The 21,839-nt window shown below is 38.4% G+C and overlaps 2 protein-coding genes across 2 annotated transcripts; one reads left to right on the top strand and one right to left on the bottom strand.

Moving 5' to 3' along the window:
- Positions 1-15: 15 nt before the first annotated feature.
- Positions 16-9,250, top strand: LOC105397301 (drebrin-like protein B). Its single transcript, XM_048631558.1, has 10 exons — positions 16-211; positions 959-1,130; positions 1,945-2,067; positions 2,485-2,599; positions 4,788-4,885; positions 5,411-5,490; positions 6,229-6,393; positions 7,416-7,990; positions 8,504-8,602; positions 9,072-9,250. Exons 1-10 carry the CDS (start codon positions 129-131, stop codon positions 9,227-9,229), a joined length of 1,668 nt encoding a protein of 555 aa, XP_048487515.1. The 5' UTR covers positions 16-128; the 3' UTR covers positions 9,230-9,250.
- Positions 9,251-14,078: 4,828 nt separating this feature from the next.
- On the bottom strand, positions 14,079-21,630 carry LOC105393305 (glutamic acid-rich protein). Its single transcript, XM_011565041.3, has 7 exons — positions 21,382-21,630; positions 18,929-19,049; positions 15,835-18,598; positions 15,465-15,736; positions 15,084-15,212; positions 14,699-14,774; positions 14,079-14,415 (listed from the first exon to the last, which is right to left on the bottom strand). Exons 1-7 carry the CDS (start codon positions 21,605-21,607, stop codon positions 14,332-14,334), a joined length of 3,672 nt encoding a protein of 1,223 aa, XP_011563343.3. The 5' UTR covers positions 21,608-21,630; the 3' UTR covers positions 14,079-14,331.
- Between the last annotated feature and the right edge of the window lie 209 nt (positions 21,631-21,839).

Raw genomic sequence — 21,839 nt, 5'->3', positions numbered from 1 at the left:
TGGCTACACTAAAATTATCTGTCAAAAACATTTCAGCAAGTTGTGTTGTGAGTGGTGATGTTCATTAAATTCTGTTTTGTAAAATAAATATATTTACTGTATTTTTGACTCGATACAAAGAATGAAAAATGGCTATAAATTTAGAAAAGCATAGAGAGGCGATGATATCCGCTTGGAAAGACGTATTAGATGAGAAAACAGATACCAACTGGTAAGTGACTCAAAGCTTTCGTATGCCGACCTAGATACGCGGCGAAATTAAATAAACATACTTTGATATTCATTAACCATTGTTTATAAAAATACACAAGATATTAAGTATATTGTAGGCCTTACATACTCCCAAGAAGACCTACCGAGAGTATCAACTATACCAACCTCCTTTCTCAAAGAAAAAAGTGTTACCTACGCGAATTTCACTAGAGACCGACAATGTAAATGAACAATTAAATAATTAGTACCTATATATTTTGTGTTCTACCACTTGCTAGTCCTGTTGAACCACTTGTTATAACTGCAAGTGTAGCTATTATAATGGAACTAGATTTCAAAGACAGCCCATTTAATCTGATTCTGTAAATAAAAACTGTTAATAACATATACTTACTGGGTTAGGTATCATCAGTTATTACAAGTTAACCATGTTTATATTTATATCATCATTATATGTTAAAGAGCATTGCTCCTTAGATAGTGAGACAACTCATATGATACAACAATACTGACTATGAGGAATGTCCTGCATGAAAAAAATAGTATTGTATGTAGGTATTTAGACATGAAATATGTTAGTCATTACCGATAACACAACTACCAACTAGCTATGCAAAATAGAGATTTTAATTTTTATAGCTCTCATGCTTCGTTTTACAAAATCGCATAATTTTAAAGTTTAAGTACCTATATTACTATACATACATATCAGACTTAGTTAATGCATAATTATAATTATTTTCAGGGCTCTGTTCAGCTACGAAGGACAATCAAATGATCTCAAGTTTGTATGTAAAGGAGACGGCGGGCTGGCCGAGCTCGTTGATGACTTGAACAGTGGAAAGATCATGTATGCTTTCCTGAAAGTGGACACTCCTGATGGCAGTGTCTCCAAATATGTCCTTATCAACTGGCAGGTTAGCATGCACTAATTTATTACTTTGTGAGTAGCCAGCCAGCCTACATTGTGCACATCCACATCTCACTTGGGTTATGTCAGTCCTAATGTAATGGAGATGGGCCACTTCAGCCTATTGCCATTATTTTCCAGTGCCAAAGCTCAAAAATACAAATATCACCCCTATCTTAGAATTGCAGCTGGGACCTTTTTTTAGTAAATCTATTTCTCAGATTTCAAGCTCAAGTAAGCCACTATCACTGATTTATTAGTGTATCCTCTTTGTTTCTTGAAATCTTATCAGGCATCCATTCTATTGATAAGATTATACTACTATTATTAAAACAAAACACACATGTTTATTGCTTACACAATACAACTCTAACTCTATAATTATTATTTTACAATATTTTACTTTGGTATGTCAATAATGTATGAATAATGTATAGTTACGAGAAATGAAAAACTTCTTCACTTACAAAATACCAACACCAACTTTTAGTTGGTAATATCCTGATGCGCTTGAAATGTACCTGAATATTGCATGGCGACATTAAGCTAGCCTTTTCCGTTTAGGAGTAATTTGGTTCTTTTCTCACTGGAACTTTTTCATTGCTTGCAAGTGTACTTACATTATTGACGATTGATTGAGGTTCTAGCTAAAAAAAATATGATGATGATGATGAAATCCTGTTATGTCAGTAGCAGTAGTATATATACAGGGTGTTGCAAAAAGGGTATACTGAGTGAATTTTGAAATGTAGTTTTCGGCTTAGTATACGCTTTTTGCAACACCTGTATATCTAGTATGTGTATAACATTGTGTGTCCCAGGGCGAGGGCGCGCCGACGGTGCGCAAGGGCACGTGCGCGAACCACATCCAGCACGTGGCGCGGCTGTTCAGCGGCTTCCACCTCACCACGCACGCGCGCACCGAGGACGACCTGGACGAGAAGGTATGGTTTCTGATGTCTTCTGAGTCCTTAGTACTTTTCCCTGGCAACAAAAAGGGTTCTGCCTTTTTGTTCGCTTTTTTTGGCCGAACCTTAGTTTTAGGTCTTGACTTGAACATATTACTATACACATATTTGCGTTGCAAATGCTTGATTTCATAATTCTCTAATTTTGTGAAACCCTAGAATGGCCATGGAAAACCTAGGTTCCGCAGAACACTGATTAGGGACCACTGCTCTATGACCCATCAAGAAGCAAAAATATCTATTAGAGATCACTTGGATGAAAAGTTTTTGTTACACTTTCTACTATCTTCAAACACTATGATAACTAAAGGCATAAAGTACAAAAATACACTCACTAATTTCTATATTTTCATTAGGAATTTAAAGGTACCTAACAATAAATCATTGCTCCAGGTGATACTGGACAAGCTGTCGAAGGCGGGGTCCGCTTTCAACTTCAAGTCGGCGCGCAGCGAGGAGCTCCCGCCCACCGGGCCCGTAGGCACCGTCTACAGGAAGGTCAACCCTGGTGAGCATACCTTGGTGTTGCTGTATAAACTGCATTCGTTCTTATACTTGGCACAGAAGGTAAACAATCTCAGTGAGTCTTTTTATTTGAATTTATTTGAAAAGTAGGCTTTTTAATCCTAACTAATATTATAAATGCGAAAGTAACTGTGTCTGTCTGTTACTCTTTCACGCCAAAACTACTGAACGGATTTGAATGAAATTTGGTATACATATGGTCTAGACCCTGGGAAAGAACATAGGCTACTTTTTATCCCGGAATTCCCACGGGAAAACTTTTTAAGGCGAAGCGAAGCGCGCGGGAACAGCTAGTGATTCATAAAAACCAAAAGACTGATGTTAGCTGTAGTTTATTTGTTTAATAAGAGGAACAAGGATTGTTTAACTTTTATCCCAAGTATGAATGAATGCAGTATATTTATTTTGCTGATGTGAAAGAATCTTTAATTGTCCTTTCTGATGACTAAAAGCCTGGTGAGGATATACATACTAGATATACAGGATGTTAAAAAAATAGTATTTATAGTAAACTATAAGGAGCGGGGCGATAATATTTATTTACAATAGGAAGGAATTTTAGCATTGTTCGGGAGTATTACATACCTATAAGTGTATTCGCATACATTAGAGAAAACAATGAAGTACCTAAAATTTTCTAAAGCCTTATTATCTGACATAATTCTAATATGTATACTCTGCAAAAAAACAATAGAAATTCCTAAATCAATCCTCTAGTCTTCTAGTTGAAACAGTTGCAGTTGAGCAGTGCTAGTGAAGGGCGCAAGTCCTGTTGAAATGATTAAATCAAAATTCAAGTCTTATGTAGAGTATGTGGAGCGTAAAATTAAAACCGACCAGGTTTCGTTTCATCGGACAAGTTTACGTAGAGGTATGTAGAATGACTTTATTAATAAAGTTAACATTATACAGCATAACACTTACATACATACGATGCGACAACCCATAAACAACAATTAGTGCTGCAACAATCATCTTTAACAGATGCTGTGACCTGTGACCAGTGGTGATGGTGTTTATTAAAATATGGCTCATTTAAACGACTCAGTAGGATCTCGTTTAGTATTATGTATAACTGTATCCGTATTCGTATTAGATAGATAGAATACACTTTATTTGTACACCAACATAGAATAATAAGTAAGATTAACAAATTGCAACTTAATTACCGTATTAGATTTAAGCTATAAACGACATTTATAGCGTTAAGGATATTGTTAATTGTATGGGCTTGCAATGAGTGCAAATAATATCTAAGATATCAATGGTATCAGGTTGCGGTTAGATCAAGTTTCACATTAAGTATACATAGTAGGCAATATCGCGTGAGCTGATTTGCAACAGAAACTGCTACAGATACGATCGTCACCACTTACATATTGCAAGATGCAGCTAACACGAATGTTTAAAATTCATTGACGACGATAGAAATTATGACTGCCTTTTTTGGTATTATTATGTGCATGGATGCAATATATTATGTTAGTAAGTTGTGATTATGTAGGTATAATTATTATAATGAAGAGCGTATCTCCAACTGTGATTAAAGTAGATTCAGGCCTGTATTTGAACCTTGCGAACTTCTATACGTCGTCGTATTGCCACGATGACATCGTCTTATGATAAAAACAATTGAAATTATACAGATGTTAAAAAGGGTACTCATTGGCATTGTTAGCGGAATGGCAGTGACTCAGGTGGTCATTCCGACCACCTTTGCTCTACAACTTAAATGAATACATAGATAGAAATGATAGAAATTTTTAAATCAGGAAAAAAAAATTAAGTAGCCACACAAAACTCTTTTAACCAAAAAAAAAAACACGCACTCACGCCTTGTACTAATGTACTCCCTTGCGGGGTAGGCAGAGGTGCATTGCTGCACCCACTTTTCGCCAGAGTGTTATGTTAGTCCCAATGTAATAGGGGGCGGGCCTATTGCCATTTTACGGGCACATCCAAGACCCGAGAACAAATATCTGTGTTTAAACAAATATCTGCCCCAGCCGGGAATCGAACCCGGGACCATCAGCTCAGTAGTCAGGGTCACTAACCACTACGCCATTCGGTCGTCTTTTAACCAATAATGACAATAATATTTTTAGTACCTGTATTCTATAATAACTGCATTCGTATGAAAACACATCTCTAACATGTACTTCTGGTTGCAGTTCAAGAAATCAACTCGTCGGAGCGCGACCAGTTCTGGATGAAGGAGGAGCAGGAGGAGAAGAAGCGAGTCGAGGCGGAGAGGAAACGCAGGGAGGAGGTAACTTACTGAAGTGTAATTGGCTAGTAGTAGTAGCTATTTACCTAATATGTTCATATATTGTGTTATAGCTGTAATTTCTCCAAATATTATAAAATATAAATATAAAGCTAGGCACAGCGAAAAACGGGCATTGCCCTTTATATATTTGTCTCGGTCGCACGCGCACAGTAATAGTGCGCTCACGCTCGCACAACGTTCTTAGCTGTGCTTAGCGACCGTGCTTTAACGCACTTTCTTAGACTTTAAACTACGGTAACAGACGCCAAAGAGGATGCATACGGAAGGGCTCCGTAGTGTGCACTATTACCGTACTACAGATTATATTCTATGTCATAAGACAACGGATAGAAGGTCATTATCAAAGGATGGTGATGATACTTCATTTTTTTAACACACAGAGTGAAAGTAATATGAAATGGAGTTTAGCAATCAACAATCCTTTAGCAGCATTGCTGTAAAATGAAGATTTAAATAAATTGCATAAAGAATACCTTATCTGTAATTTATAATTGTGTGTTTTAGGAGAAGAGGAAAGCGGAAGAGGATGTTAGAAAACGGGATGAACTGGAAGCAGCCAAGCGGGACAAGGCCGAAGAACAGAAGTAAGTTACAACTCAGTACCTACTAATATGGATTCCGCAGAACACAATCATAAAAAAACATACGGTGGATTGTCAATCGGATTTTGAATACCTAATAATTTAGATCAATCACTGTTGCGTGCGCTCGCTCCGCTCCAGTTGATATAATAGCCTAAGGCACAAAATTAAATACAGCAAACAAATATTTCCCCTGGCTAACATATTATATAATGAGTATTAGTAATTATTTCTGTTTGTTTAGATAGGAAATGTCTGCAACAAACATTGATAAATTCTTGGAGTCGTCATCCATTGAGTATTTATAAATATGCAATTACATTTTGGTCATACATTTGGCTACGGTTGTCATTAGAATCAGTAGCATGAGTGGAGCTCACTCTACTCTAATAAAACAGTGCAATCCAAAATAAAACAGTGATTTTTAGATCAAGTGTAGTGTGAATTATTGGACAGTAGTAAAGGCAGTTCTGAAAGTGATTAGATTTTTATTCATTGAGTTGAATAAGTCAGTATAAACCTGTAATATTAGGTATAAAGTTTGTTTTTATGTGTGTTACTCTTTCCCACAAAAAACTATTGAACGAATTGCGATAAAATTTGGTATACCGGAAGCTGACAACAGCTGGTAACATAAATACATACTTCGACTTACATACCAGAAGATCACATGAGGGAACTTCTTAAGGCGAAACAAAGCGGGCTATAGCAAGTAACTAATAATCGTGTTTTACCTTCCAGAGCACCCAGCCCGACGGTCCTCAGCCCCACGTCTGGACTCAGCGTGAGTGAGTCCCTGCGCCGGCAGCGCTCCGCCGAGGCCAAGCAGCTGATCGGCCATTCCACCGCCGCCGCGCGCGCCATGTTCGAGCAGAACCTCGCCTCGGGGCAGATGAACACTAGGAGGTAACTTAACATGGAGCTGAAGACACTTTGTTGGTCAAAATCAAGTGTAGCCATTGATCGCCAGCGCTTTTCAGCAAAATGCACCAACAGTATCAATTTTAGTTAACTATCGTGGATTGTGATCATGTCGGGGTCACCAATTTCGTATCAAGTAGGTTGTAGCGTGAGCGAGTCCCTGCGCCGGCAGCGCTCCGCCGAGGCCAAGCAGCTGATCGGGCACTCCGCCGCCGCCGCGCGCGCCATGTTCGAGCAGAACCTCGCCTCGGGCCAGATGAACACCAGGAGGTAACTTACCAAATTTGTAGAAGACACAGGTCTCCTTGAAGGATCGATGATGCGATCAATGGCGCCTCGATGCTATGGCGCTCCAAATGAATTGAAGGTAAGGCAAAATGCACCAGCAACTATCATTTTAGTTCACTTTTGTGGACTGTGTTCATATCGGGGTCACCAATTTCGTATTAATTAGGTTATAATGTGAGCTAGTTACTCCACCGACAGCGCTCGGTCAAGGCGTATAAGATGAATGGCCACCTCTCCAAATGAGCTCCACAACACTAGGTCCTCGGCCGCCGTCATACTACTACCGACTACGTGTCTAAGGGTGCTTACATAGAGAATTGGGTCCCCTGCACCCACCCGCGCCGGTAACCCGATTATGTAACATTGCTCACTCACGGAGCATTTCCCGGATGTTCAAATGTCATGAGTGCTTTCGCATAATCAGGCTATCGGCACAGGTACGCACCGGTAACCCGACTCTCTATGTAAGCACCCTAAGGTTACATGGGCTGACTCATGTAAATATTGACTCATGTATAGTAAATACAAAGCATTGTGAAGTGTTATTATAATTTGGTTCATTAGTCGCTAATGAGTTTATGATAAATATGATAATTTTATTTCTCCTTCTCATTTAGTTGATCGTGCCTTGCACGGATTGTAACAAGCGTGTTTCCACTCATCAAATAATAAAACCTTATTGACTTTAAAATTAACATCTCGTGTCTCCAACTTTGCAGAAACAGCGGCGGCACACCCGAAAAGCCAGTGCGTAGCTCGGTGATCGCGCAACGCATCAACACGTTCACGCAACAAGCCCAGCCGCCGTCACCCGTCAAGTCGCCGTTACCACCGCAAGCGCCCAAGACCACCCTCAAGGAAGAACCCATAGAGCAACCGAAAACCAGCCCCCTCAAAAACATAGACAAGATCAAGATGAGCCTCGAAACACCGTCCCAGATACAGTACGAACCGATCATTGATCCAGTCGACTTGAGCCCTAGCACGGAAAATGAACCAACTTCTTTCAGCGCCATAAACTATGGTGACTTTAAGAACGAAGATTACAGAGATATCAAGGAGGATTTGACGCAAAGCGAACCGATGATTAAGCAGAACATTCTCGAGAATGACATGTTCGATGCGTCGTATTCTAGCGGCAATGAGAACGATGACGATGACAGTGATAACAAGTTCAGTACGATCAAGCGGTCGCCATATTGCAAGAATGGCGACGGGAAAGGGCCAGAGTTGAGTCGACAGAATACGGTCATAGAGAATGTTAATTACAAGGAGCCTAATGGCACTTCTCAAGGTAAGCGATATTAACTGTTTTCAAACCCAAACGAAAGAAGATGTACAATAAGTAACGTGCATTTGTGAGCACTACAATGCAGTATTTAAATTGAAGTGTGGTGGTTGTTAGTTATAGTATTTTGGTTTCATATAAAGTCGGTCCAGATTTCCAAAAGTAAACATGAACCCTTAGCCCCTTCTTCTCCCAGTACGCGACTCTCAAGCGACGTGACTGCGGCGCAACCTGTGATCGCCTATAAAAACGGATCTGCGTCGCGACGTTGACTCGTCAAATATATGCGACCAAGGGTTGCGTCGCAGTCGCGTCGCTTGAGAGCCGCGTAGTGGGAGAAGGGGCTTAATCTTTCATGACTTAAATTATCTCATTGGTTTTACTCTTCACAGTAGGTAGTTGGTAGGATATAAATATCCTATGGCAACTAGTTCGTTAACTACGCGTCACGAAGACCTCGATTCTATTCCACGCTCCAATGTGTTAATTACCTCATTATTTCCGTATATTTATCTCCAGACATATCTCCGGAGGCGATGGAGGAGGAGGGCACGATCTACGAGGACCTGGACGAGGACCCCGGCCTCACCGCGCGCGCGCTCTACGACTACCAAGCCGGTGAGATATTATCAACATTCTATAAATTATTTATTTATGTATACTGCTTTATGAATTACTGCAAAAGTGTGTTTGTTTTACTTTGAGCTTGCAATAGAGCGGCGGTATGAAATTACTTGTACCCTTCCGCACGATATTCCTCTTTCCTTGTGCTATGCCCGTGAAAAGTTTACAATGCAAATAAGATAGTGTTTTTGCTTTGTCCTACCTTCTACCATTTGTTGTTTCTTTCTGTAAGATTGTTTATAGAGTGATGCTATAATTATATTTGTGTTCCGTTTGCGTTTCTTGATAAGCCTTTACGTTATATTTGCTATACTACGTGTGCTATTGATTCTTTCTAACACCCTATGCCAAGCTCGCCTGTTATTATAGTTTCAACTTGTCTGTATCCGTATATGGCAACCAAAAAACATACATATTTTTTCGATTAATCATTTATAGCTAACTTAAAATTATATTTCCACAGCGGACGAGTCAGAAATCACGTTCGACCCGGGCGACATAATCACTCACATCGAGCAGATCGACGCGGGCTGGTGGCAGGGGCTCGGCCCGCGCGGCGTCTTCGGGCTCTTCCCCGCTAACTATGTCGAGTTGCTGCCGTGCGCGCCGCTTCCACGCTAGGTGGCGCCACTGGGGACGGGGGGAGGGAGGGGTGAAGGGAAGGGGGAGGGTTAGATGCTGGTTGGAGACAAGGGCTAGGTAAGACTCCCCGCCAACAATATGGAGTTATTGCCGTGCGCGCCGCTGCCTCGCTAGGTGGCGCCACTGACTGGGGACGGGGGGAGGGAAGGGGAGAGAGGGGTGAACGGAAGGGAGAGGGAGAGATGCTGGTTGGAGATAGGGGCTAGGTAGGTGTCTCCCCACCAACTATGTGGAGTTATTGCCGTGCGCGCCGCTGCACCGCTAGGTGGCGCCACTGGGGAGGGAAGAAGGGGGTAGACGCAAGGAAAAAGAGGGGGAGGGAGGGATAGCGTTCGGACTCTACCCTAAGCAGAGATATTGCAGACAGGTGGCGACACTGTAGATAGTCTGTGCGTCTTAAGCTGCGTACAGACCGGACAAACGAGGGCCAACTATCGGGTTTCGTTGACCGTCGTTGCTGCAATCTGCCCTGTATTATGTATGATAAATATCCATCGTTGGGCGTTCGTTGGGCCGGTCTGTGCGCAGTTTCAGATAAGTGATCTTCAGACATGCGCACTTATATGGCGTGCACTATTGTATAGGCGATCAACACATACACTTTTCTCTGCTCGAACGCTTAGAAATACACTAGGCCCTCTGATTGAAATAAGTATGGCGTAAGTCCAGTTTGTACTCAGTAGTGTTTTTATCGGTTAAACCACAGTTACTGTACTGGACTCACAGTTATATTACGCCATATTTTTCTTATTTTCTACAAAACGTCGTGTCTATTTATATTGAAGGACTCGGATTTCTGGTAACTTGTAACAACTGAATATCACTTCCCTATAGATTTAATGTTGCTGATGTATTGTGCAATAATCTATTACGTTTGACCAGAAATGGGATCCATTCGTTGTTATTTGGTACTATAAATGCCTGTTTACTTTTCCCTAAACATACTGGCGTTATGTTCTTATTCTTATACAAATATTTTAATGATCTCTACTTGTACGAAACTTAAGAAATTATCATGTGGACTATTTATCAAGAGATTCCAGCGCACTGCATACATTTTATATAAATTTTTTTGGCTAATGAGATTACGTTAAAGTTTTTTTTGCAAAATGAGGCGAGATGGATATTATTTATACTTAAGCGTTACTGTAAAATATTCTCTATTTTTAGAGCGTTTAGACGTAAAAATCAAATGGATTATTTAAATTCTATCTTAATTATTATTTTAGAGAATTTTTGTAATATTATTCCAATTGCGTTGTGAATCAATTTAATTGAGATTTACGTGGCTTTTAACTCATCGTAATCGACTGCAATTTTATCTTTGCTTTAGTTTATACTTAGACTTTGTAGTATTATTGTTTGTGTAGGAATGAATTTATTTATGAACTAGTACTAAGGCGGGTAATATACTCACCTTTTATCTATCTATACATATAAGACGATATACCTACAGCTTCCTGTCCTGTCCATATTGTTTTGTTTATCTGATAAAGAATATTAATCTATACATCCTAATTAAATTATGGTCACAAATATCTTATCAACCCTAATACCCTCAAAATTGTGTCTTAAGTAGTCGTGCCAAAAGCATGTTAACCCCATTTTTGTAAGTATATTATCTGTATAGAATAGTATTAATAAAAATAAGTACCTACGTCTGACAACAGACAGTTTTGTATTTAAACGATGTCTTTTGCGTCGTCTAATGTAAGTTCGCGGTAACGTAGTGAACTAGGGACGTTTTTGAATAGCTTTTGACTTTATGATCTATAGCAATAGCACTATTCCGATTTTTCAGACATTTTATATGGTTCCGAATTATGGATGCCCTTCTTTAGTGGCTATAGTATGATTGTATTGAAATTGAAATCAAATCATGGATTACGACTGGTTTCCTTTACTTGTAATTATCTTTACCCCCTACTAAATACGGACCAATAAGGTTGAATATGTGCGACTGGTGTATTTCTAGAATTTATCCCTGAAAACAATAATTATAGTAAAGTTAAGTTAGGTTTCCAATATTCGAGTAATTTTAAAGCTTTTAAATAAAATAGGATCAAGTGTCATACATTATGTATTCCGTAGTTTAAGTACTTAATACTTTATTGATTTGCACATGAATAGTATCGTCATCAGTGTAGCCACAACATTATACACAGAGTATTTAGAATTTAATTTAGCTAGCACAACCCCTAAAATAAAGCAAGTATTTAAATAGAGCCTTCTCTATTAGATTCATTGTTGTCATTCTGTATAAATATAATATTATTGTAATAATCATACAGGGTCTCCTTGAAAGTATGGATCAAATGAAAGGAGATGTCTCAGTGGTTTGTCCCGAACAACTTTTGTTCTATGACTTTTGGGTTTTCGTACAAAAAAATGTTGTACTCTGCATACTAAAAAGTTACGTGACCAACAAAGTTTTTATGGAGAATGAGTAAATAATTTCTTGAATAGGGAATATGCGTAATTTTTTTTTATACTTTTATTGGATAGTTTTACATCACTTTATTATAGTAAAAAAAAATTCAACGCCAAAATAAGTAATTTAAGGTATTTTAAAGAAAGTTAAAAAATTACAACCATCACGACCACTTTGAAATTCCCGTCAGGATGGCGGGCTGTCGTGACGTCATAATCGTTTAATTTCACGGCTCAGAATAATGAGTCCCGTCAGTCGGCATAGATTTTTTACCTAATCAAGTAATCACAGAGTACTTTTGTATTTTCAACAAACCAATGTTGTCATGGTAACAAACGAAAAAGGAAGTGTATAAAGTGTGATCAGTGGCTGTTTTGTAATGGTAATAAAGTGTGACCAGTGACTGTTTTGTAATGGGAGCTCGTAAATAGCTGCTAGTAGCTCTTTTGAAATGGGAGCGCGCAAACCAGAGAACCTTTTTACACAATATTACGCTATTATGGCAATATGAATATAAAGTAATATTTGTATTGTATGTAAGTACTTACTGTAACTTTGGTTCTCAGTAAGAGAGACTAGGGTTAGTGGGTCATTCTATTATATTATCTGTGGGGGTGTAAGAACCTGCACCTGGCTCTCTTGAATGGAACCATTGTGCATATCTCAAAGGTCTAAACCCCCTTATCTAAACTATCGAATAAGAGTATAAAAATATATGCATATTCCCTAATATTTGGGCACACGGCTCTCGACTTTTCAATAGTCTTTGCTGTCCTTTTCCGCAGCTGGCCACAGTTTACTCTTTCATACTGCGTAATAAATTTAATGTGTCCAGTTCTTCTGATTACGAGAATTCTTCCATAACTTAATTTAGAAAAAAATAACAACTTTTGAAATATACTAACGACTGCCATTATAACCTGAAAGTAGAAAGAGCAACTTGTGTCATGTTCATGTCATAATACTTACAATACAAATTTAATTTTATTGTGTTGCATATAATTTTATTGTATGGAGCATATTTGAGTGGCTCGTTGACTAGCGAATGGCTGTTTACGCCTCATTACAATAGAACAACTAGTGGCAGCCCATACACTACCAACAAAAAATATAAAAAGTCCTAAACTTTGCAAACAAACAAGCATATCAAACAAGAAGTGGAGAGGTTATAGGAGGCTAGGATCTACTCGTATTGGAAGAATTTTTATGTGATCCATCGTATCTGATCACAAGGAGCATCACAAATACTCGGTGACATTAACATTTCTTTGTTTACACTTGACATTTATTTAACTATACGCAAACGCAAAGAAGTTATTATTCTGAGATTGATATATAAAGAATTATGACGTCACATCCGCCCTAAGAAAATGGGTGACGTTTCTCGGAAGTTAGAATTTACCGAAGTTTTTTTGTACTTTTCAACTTCATTTACTTGCTCGAAAATAAATTATAATCAAAAATAATGATGGAGTCGTAGTTATGAAACAACAAAGTTTATTATAAATAATATTTGACCTTTATTTGAACCACTTGCATATTCCCTATTATTTGAACCAAAGTTGCTCGGAAAGTTCCTCTGAGTGACCCCCTATCATTTGGTCCATTTTATATAATCACAGCTGTTAGAAACAAGTAGGTACAGATGTAACGGAAATAAGATCCATCAATCCAGTAAAATTAAAACTTACTTGGATAAAGGAACCCATTAGTATCTCTAATTAGTCTGTGACCCATCCTTTCATTTCATCTTCGTACTTTGTGCGGTAAAAACATAAATATCTATGTAGTAGTATTATTCTAATAATATCGCATGAGATTGTTTCCTACTACTCTACATATTTTTATTCCTTGACTAACTCTTAGTTCGATGCTATGTGCTTCCTAACCACTGCCTTGAAGTGCATTTTTTAAGTTCTAATTCATTATATTGCTTAGTTAAATCAATTATTACGTACTGACCTATATTCATAAGGACCTATTTAGAATAGCTTGCGTGACGATATCCTTCTATACACGAGTAGGTACTTGTAATTGTTGAGATGTATATTTTATCATTTATTATTATTTAGTGGAAATGTGTATGTTGTATAGTCCTCAATTTTTATGTACAGTCGGACTTAATTAATTTCTACCATTACAGTGGAACCAAATTAAATGATGTAATCCATTTTTGTTAGATAATGATCTGTCAAACTTTGTTTTAGCGCTGATTCATCTTCGGTAGTTTTACATAATAAAATAATATTTTTAAAAGTTTTGGCCGACTGTACGTATTTAGACGCATTATATGTTATGTGTATGGTGCTCCATTGTAATATAGGTTTACATTTGTATCCTGCAATCGAAATAAAGACAATTCTTATCTAATTGTATGCGTTTGATTTCTAAATAAAATAGTAGAATTTTTTACACAAAATATTTATTATACAACTTACATCACAAAATAACATGGAATTACCTCTCATAATCAAGTGCATAAAATATTGAAATAATGAGTTCTTTAAAACATAATAGGTAAGGTACTTAGGTATAAATATTACATGATTTTTCGGCGGGACATTGAAACAGTATATTTTTTCTAGAAACTAACCCACAGCCTGGCAGTAATTAGTTCATAGAAATCACTAAACACTGATAAAGATACTGACTATCCATGCACAGTTTCCCGTAATATGTCGGCGAACACTCCGTACTTAGGGAGAGGAAGTTTGTTACAGACGTCTGGCACCACCTGCAAATAACAAATTGATCTAAGCTTAGTGCCAATTTCTGCATAGTCGGTTATCTAACCGACCAACGATTGGTTATCAATTATACGTCATATCCATATAAAATTCTTGACAGATGCGCCAAAAGTCAACCACTAATACCTGGTTATTGACTATGGAGAAATTGGAACGGGGGATGGATGGATAAGGGGATTGAATAAAGATTCCATTCGAGTGAGCTAGGTGCAGGCACTTAGACCTTCGCATAGAATAGAATAGGGGATATTAATTATGGCGGCGACTGACCTTTATCTTGACCTCTTTTGGCATGAACTCGCGGAAGAAATCGTAGAAGTCGAAATGCGTCTTCACGATGTGGTACCTGCGGCAGACACAATCATAATGTTACTTAATATAATAGGCAATTTGATTGCACAAATCACATGGCTGTCTATTTTATAACACTTCCTATTTACTTGGCATTTGTTTTACCGGAATACCGAAAGAGAACGATAGCATCATCGCTTACCATGCGTTGTCCTAAATATCGTAACACATTTTGAAGAAGAGTTAAAGCCTCTATTCCTCACAGATACATGTGCGAATAAAATTATTATGTCAACCAAAGAAAAAACTGTACATAAATGACCATATTATGTATTGTATGTAATTCAATAAAGTGGCACGCTACCTGGCCATCTCGTGCTTGAGTTCGATGACGGCCTCGCGCGGCGCCACCTCGTGCCGCTTGATGTACTTGCTGAAGTTGTACAGCGCCTCCACGATCTTCTCCGCACGCACCCGCGCCTTGTAGTCGTATCTGTTTGAAAAATGAGACATTAAGCGACGGTGGTTATATGATCTGGTCTGACAGATTCTGTTTCGATTCCCGTCTAGTGCCAGTTTCTGTTCAAACACTGACATATATTATTTAAATATAGTTTTAAGTTGTCTCTCACTAAAATATTTGAACTATACCTAACAACAAGGGGGAAAAGTAAGGCGTGATTGTAACAAGACCGAAGGACAAAATATCCTCAAGGAAATTATGACTATGTAACAAGTCACTTACTTGGGTTCTAATTTAGTTTCCAAAAATTTGTACAGTCGCTTCGTAATCCAGGACGCATTGCTCTTCATGAACCTCTTGGGTGGCTTATACTTGAGTTCTTCTATCAACTCCTCAGGCAGTGAGCCAATCAGAAGAGCTGATGGTTTCGGCTTGGGTTTGGCTTTTGTCTGTGATGGGAGTCTCCGGCTGCTGGTTGGTTTAGCTGGTATTTTGAAATTGTTCAGCACATCGGTTGTGTGTGGTGCCTTTAGTGAATCTCTTATTGCGCTTTCCTGAAACAGTTATACATAAATTCATTGTTAGTGCACTCATAAATTACTCACATGATAGTTCTCTAGCAAAAATACAAAGTTACATAAGTTTTCCTTACCATTTTCTGTTTCCTTTCCAGAGTATCCTGTTTAACCTTTTGCAAATAAGTTTCTAAAGCGTTTCGTCTGGTGGTCCGGGAGATTTCATGGTCTGATTCCTCAGTTACATCCACATCTTCCATGTGAACCGCCGCACTCACTTCAGCGCTAATTTCAGTAGAATTAGCTTGAGGGATGTTGATACTTTCGCTGGGCAAAGGATCGACGTTGTACGTTTGTCTTTTAGCCGACTTTTCCATGACCAGTGCCCGCAAAGACTTTCTAGGCGTGAAATCTTTTCCGAACGTTTGTCGTATTGTTTTCCTGGTGGTTCTGTGGGAGTCCCAGCCTGATCCTTGTGCACTGAAGTCGCTGCCACTGCCGACGCTGTCTCGGGCTAAACTAGAACGGATTTCTACAGGTTTGATCATGCTTTTAGTTTTGCGCACACTAGTATTTCTGCCGCGGGCTTCGAAAGATTCATTTTTGTTTGTCATGTTTTGGCGGACTGCTTCTGGTGTTTTCATTTTTGTCTCATTCATTTTCTTTCTGAATCTGCCTGTGGTATCATGGGTGACATTTGGTGATCCATCAATTTCGTTTGGAGCGTCGTCGTTGCTTTCTATTGGTGTCTCGTTATCAGGTTCGTCTGCTTCTTGGTCTACTTCTTCTTGGTTATCTTCATCTTGGTCGTCATTGTCATCAGGTTCGTCTTCCATTTGTTCAACAGAAGCGTTGTGTGATTCTTCGTTTTCTTCAACAGAGGCGTTGTGAGATTCTTCGTTTTCTTCCACTTCTTGTTCCATAGAGTCTTCCTCTTCCTCCTCCTTTTCAGACTCTTGTTCTTCATCAGTTTGAACTGGAGATTCATTTGTTTCTTGCTGTATGTCTGCAGATTGATCAGATTCTTGGTCTTCCTCAACATTTTCTTCTTCACTTTCTACGTGGGATTTATTGGTTTCCTCTTCTTCGACCTCTGCAGATTCATTAATTTCGTCCAATTGTTCTTCATCATTCTCAGCATCGTCATCAATAGATTTTTCTGCAATCTCATTGTCCTCATCTTCTTGGTCACTTTGCAATAATGACTTTTCCGGTTCGTTATCATCTTCAACTGCCGAAGCAAATTTGTCCAACTCTTGATCAATTTCATCAATTTTTGTTTTGTCTTTATTAGATACAACATTTGGCTTTTCAATTTCTTCTGGGTTTTGTTCCGTTTCTGGTATAACTTGAGCCAATTTTTCTTGTATGGAAACATTTTTTCCAGTTGTAAATTGGTTATTTACAGTTGAATTATTTTTCGGTATTGATTCATTGTTAAGTGAGAACTCATTTTCTCCTTGGGCATCAACACATACTTCACCCATTTTTTCTTTATCAGTTTTAGCTACGTCTTTAATAGCATCTGCAGCTATTTCATATTCTTGGTCACTTTTAAGCACTGATTTATCTTTATCTTCTAGATGTTCAGCTTCCATATCATCTTCATTATCAGAATCATATCTTAGTTCTTCACAATTGTCATTATTTTCCTCGTTATTTTGCTTTATAATTTCATCTCGGTCTATTTCGGTTTCTGGATTGTTTTCATGCAGTTTGTCTTCAAGATTAGATGCATTTTGTGCAGTTTTCGATTTGTTTGTTAATGCAGCTTTAACTGCTGAGGCCTCTACATTTTTAGAAGTAGATTTCTGCAGCTCTTGGATATCTTCTATATTTTCAATGTTATGGTCGTCATTTTGCTGTTCGTTCACATCCTTTTCTTTTACGATATCTGGAGTCATTTCATGTACTTTTTCTGGAATATTGGAGGTATTTTGTGCAGTTTGTGATATATTAGCTGTCCTTGATTTCTTAGTTGGTGCTGCTTCATTCGGCATCACCTCTTCCTCTACTTCCTTATGGGTAGCTAATTGACTCAATCGTATTTTCTTTTTAGGTGTTGCTGCTAACATGACTTCTAATTGATCAACCATCATAGTGGACGAAGGCAGCATTTTCCAGTCGTCCATTTCTATGTCAGTAGCAATGCTGGAGGTTGGCGACGCCTCCCTTGCACCTCGAGATGCAACGCTTTCACGCCGTAGAGGATTACCTTTCAAACCAAACACTTTTGGCTGAATGTCAGGTATTTCTTCTTCACTTTCGGAAACAACAAAATCGGCAAACATGTTCTTGCGCTTTGCCCCTGGCCTGTTCCCGAACAAGCTGCGAACTTCACGCTGCACTTCAGCTTGCGTCAACTCTTTAGTCTTGTTTGGTCCTGTTTTATTTGCCGAGATATCAAGCAAGCCGGAGGGGAATGCTGGCTTAGTTCTCTCCCGACCTTGGCCAAATAGATCTTTAGCTCTAGATGTTGTTGGTTCATCTGCCTCAACCATCTGTTTTTTAGCTCCACTTTCGCTCAACAAATCAGTTTGAACAGGAGATTTTTTCTTTTGAGCCGCTTGTCCAAATAGCTTTTTAGGACCAAAGTTGGCTGGAAGGTCATTAGGACCTGTTTTATTTGCTGAAATATTTAACAAACCTGCTGGAAAAGTAGGTTTCACTCTTGGGGCTTCTTCAAAGAGTTTTTTGGGGCCAACATACACAGTCTTGTCTTCAGTTACGGTTTTTTGTAGTTTAGCTAATGATTCACGGTTTCCTACAAGTTTGCCGAACTTTTTTTCTGGTATGTTTTCTTTGTGGGTGAAGAGCTTGCGTTGCGGCAACACAATGCTGCCAATTGATTCACTCCCACTGCTGTCCGGAAGATCAAGTAGATATGTCTTCTTTTCTTGACTGCAAAAGAGAAAAGTTTATGTTGCATGAATTATTACAAAATCACAAATGTATCAATGTTGATGTCTCCTAAACAATGTCAATACAAGGCAACTACTAGAGTGTGCTGGATAATATGGCACTATCAAAGTAGTGTACCTAGCAAGAGTTCCGGAGGCTCATCAGTGCCTTAAAGATCATTATTATGATGATAATACGGGATGTACTAATTGCACACAACAAATTTAAATAGTCTTCCTAATAGTTCTTTCTTTGTAATATTTTTTTCTGTTATTCATGTACTGCAATCAGTTATAAATTAAACACGTTTGAAATAGAATAAAAACTAACCTGAGGACATCCCCATCAATGTACTCCTCCAGGACATTGGCGGCGGTGGCCACATTGTCCGTCTGCAGCACCTCCATCACATCGCGGGAATTGTCATCCAGTTTCTTCCACCAGCTCTGACCTAAAATTTCAAACATCTGGTTTGTAAATTCGATTAAATGTTTGTTTTGAGTTGATATCTTCAACCTGAAAACTATCAGGGTGTCCACTCAGAATGCTCCAAAAAATTCCCTGACTTTTCCCTGACTTTCCCTGACCATTTCAGAATTTTTCCCTGACCGGAGATCAAAATAAACAAAAGCTTGATTTGAAAGTTTTCCGTTCATTTACTTCACACTTATTAAAAAACTTCGACTGCGTAAAATATTTATACAGGGGGCTGTAAAAAGTGTATATCATGCCGAAAGAGACGAACGTGACTCAGACAGGTCATTTAAAAAAAAACATAAAATAAAAAACTTGCAATTCCATACAAACTTTCAGGTCAGGTTTTATTTTATTTTATTTAATACTTTATTGCACTATTTACTATTTAGAAAAAAAACGCGAATTTCAAAGTTGTTTCGAGTGACTCCCTGAGTCAACCGGTTTCGGCTATGTTCACCTACCACTATAATTCTGTATATAAAGCAATGATAAATTAAGTTTAAATTAAATAAGTAGTAATAAGTACCTACTTGATTTTTTTGTACAACAAAGTTTAAATACGTTTATTTTGCCATAACGTGTAATTCTTTTTTGTATTTGCAAATTTGAGAAATAATTTATATTTTTCAAAATGTCATTTTACTTTGGAAAAAAGTCATTAAAATTTTGGAAACCCAAGCGGGATCCACTGTTGGTTATTATTGCAAAATACGTAAGTTAGAACTATTTAAAGAACACTTATTGATGGTAGAATTAGTACAGAATGCTTAAAAAGTACGCCTCCTCATTTTTTTTCAGAAAATGCGAGGTTGGAAGCACGTAGATATTTAAATTTTGTATATAAAAATTGTATTAGTGCCAGGGGTATAGTATCTTAGGGCCATCAAAACCGAAATAACTTGAATAAAGCGTGTTTAGCTTTGTAAATTCAGTACTTTATTTATTTAATTAAAACAAAAACGAAATCAAATATTTCGAATCGAATGGGCGCGACGCTTTAAAAAAAAACATTTGGTGCCGCGTGGAGGCACGTCTGCATGCGCTCCCGCTGCCGCTGCCGGCGCAAAGTATGGGAATTTATCGATGAAACGAGCGCCGATACAGCGCGTCTGCACCAACACGTTATATGGGGGCTTATTCTTCATCACAAACTCCTAAAACTCTTAAAACAAAAGTTCTTCAGAATGGCAAGCTGAGTCACACTCTTTTGAAAGAAAATGAATTAAGGGGACATATTTAGGGTTCCGTAGCCAAAATGGCAAAAACGGAACCCTTATAGTTTCGTCATGTCCGTCTGTCCGTCTGTCACAGCCGATTTACTCAGAAACTATAAGTACTACAGTGATGAAATTTGATGGGAATATGTGTTGTATGAACCGCTACAAAAATATGACACTAAATAGTAAAAAAAAGAATTGGGGGTGGGGCCCCCCATTTATGTAACTGAGGAATGAATTTTTTTTTTCGATGTACATACCCGTGTGGTGTATCAATGGAAAGGTCTTTTAAAATGATATAAAGTTTTCTAAAAAACATTTTTCTTAAAGTGAACGGTTTTTGAGATATCAGCTCTCAAAGTCGTAAAAAGTATGTCCCCCCCCCCCTCTATTTTTATAACTACGGGGTATAAAATTCTAAAAAAAATAGAGGTGATGCATGCTAATTAACTCTTTCAACGATTTTTGGTTTGATCAAAGTATCTCTTATAGTTTTTGAGATAGGTTGATTTAACTGTAATTTGCTACGGAACCCTTTGTGCGCGAGCCCGACTCGCACTTGGCCAGTTTTTTTTACTATTTAACAAACTATGAACTGAGTCTGGAATCTGGCTAAAGAGATATTTATTCTATGACTAATGTATTTTACGTTTAAAATAGAAGAAGAAAAATAATAACTATTAAAGGAAATAACTACAAAAAAATGCTTTACTAGTCATTTTTCCCTGACTTTCCAGGTGGCCTATCAATTTCACTGACTTTCCCTGACCACCTTGAGCTTCCCTGACTTTTCCCTGACTATCCCTGACTTTCCAGAAAGTGGACACCCTGACTATGTACGGAGATTAATTATGACAAAAACTAAGAGTTTTTGAGGAGCCCCATCTGTACCATAGTAGACTATTAAGGCCTCTGTGTTGTGTTTGGTACTGGATTACAGTAGTTAAACACAAAATATTGAAGATATTGAGTAATCCAGAAGAGTTTCACATCGCGGTCATTCCATGCAGCCACGGAGAACTTTTGACATGTCTTAAATGCAATAAATGCAGCAAATATGGGTCAATGATGTAAATAAGTACAACTTACGATTAGGCAGCTCAATATCAGTGTCATCATTGAGAATGGATCGCTTGTTCAGGGGCGACTGGACCGACTCATCTATGTTGTTCTCTTTGAACTGCTGCACGAGCGTGGACGGGCGGGGGCCGGCGCGGCCGGGGGAGCCCACGCTGCGGGTGCGCCGCGTGATGTAGCGCCGCGGGGTCACCGGGGCGCCGTGAGACCGCGCCGGCGAGGGTATTCCTGTCTTCATGGTGACGGGTTTCGGCTGGCGGATTTAAAGATAAATTTTATATGTTGTTGACCTTGATAGATTATGAGGACGATGTATATGATAGTTTATGTTGTTGCTATGTTCACAAAAGATAAAACACTACGTTTAATCACGTCAAAGTTTACAATTTGTACTTACTTTTACTTAAGTAATAATTCCTTTACCATTTAATGGTTCACTAGAAAATGACGACACTCATTTAACTGCTCTC

This window comes from Plutella xylostella, chromosome 29 (assembly GCF_932276165.1).
Source record: "Plutella xylostella chromosome 29, ilPluXylo3.1, whole genome shotgun sequence".
Classification (NCBI taxonomy): Eukaryota; Metazoa; Arthropoda; class Insecta; order Lepidoptera; family Plutellidae; genus Plutella; species Plutella xylostella.
The sequence above is the reverse complement of the archived record's forward strand: the minus strand, read 5'-3'. Positions and strand labels throughout refer to the sequence as shown.

What these genes read in the sequence shown, in the direction of transcription:
- LOC105397301 (XM_048631558.1), top strand. Translation starts at nt 129, where the DNA reads ATGGCTATAAATTTAGAAAAGCATAGAGAGGCGATGATATCCGCTTGG. An exon ending in ATGTCCTTATCAACTGGCAG is followed by an intron (nt 1,131 to 1,944) that starts GTTAGCATGCAC and finishes TGTGTGTCCCAG; the next exon opens with GGCGAGGGCGCGCCGACGGT. An exon ending in GCCTAATGGCACTTCTCAAG is followed by an intron (nt 7,991 to 8,503) that starts GTAAGCGATATT and finishes ATTTATCTCCAG; the next exon opens with ACATATCTCCGGAGGCGATG.
- LOC105393305 (XM_011565041.3), bottom strand. Translation starts at nt 21,607, where the DNA reads ATGAAGACAGGAATACCCTCGCCGGCGCGGTCTCACGGCGCCCCGGTG. An exon ending in ATTGATGGGGATGTCCTCAG is followed by an intron (nt 18,599 to 18,928) that starts GTTAGTTTTTAT and finishes TCTCTTTTGCAG; the next exon opens with TCAAGAAAAGAAGACATATC. An exon ending in CTCAAGCACGAGATGGCCAG is followed by an intron (nt 14,775 to 15,083) that starts GTAGCGTGCCAC and finishes TGTCTGCCGCAG; the next exon opens with GTACCACATCGTGAAGACGC.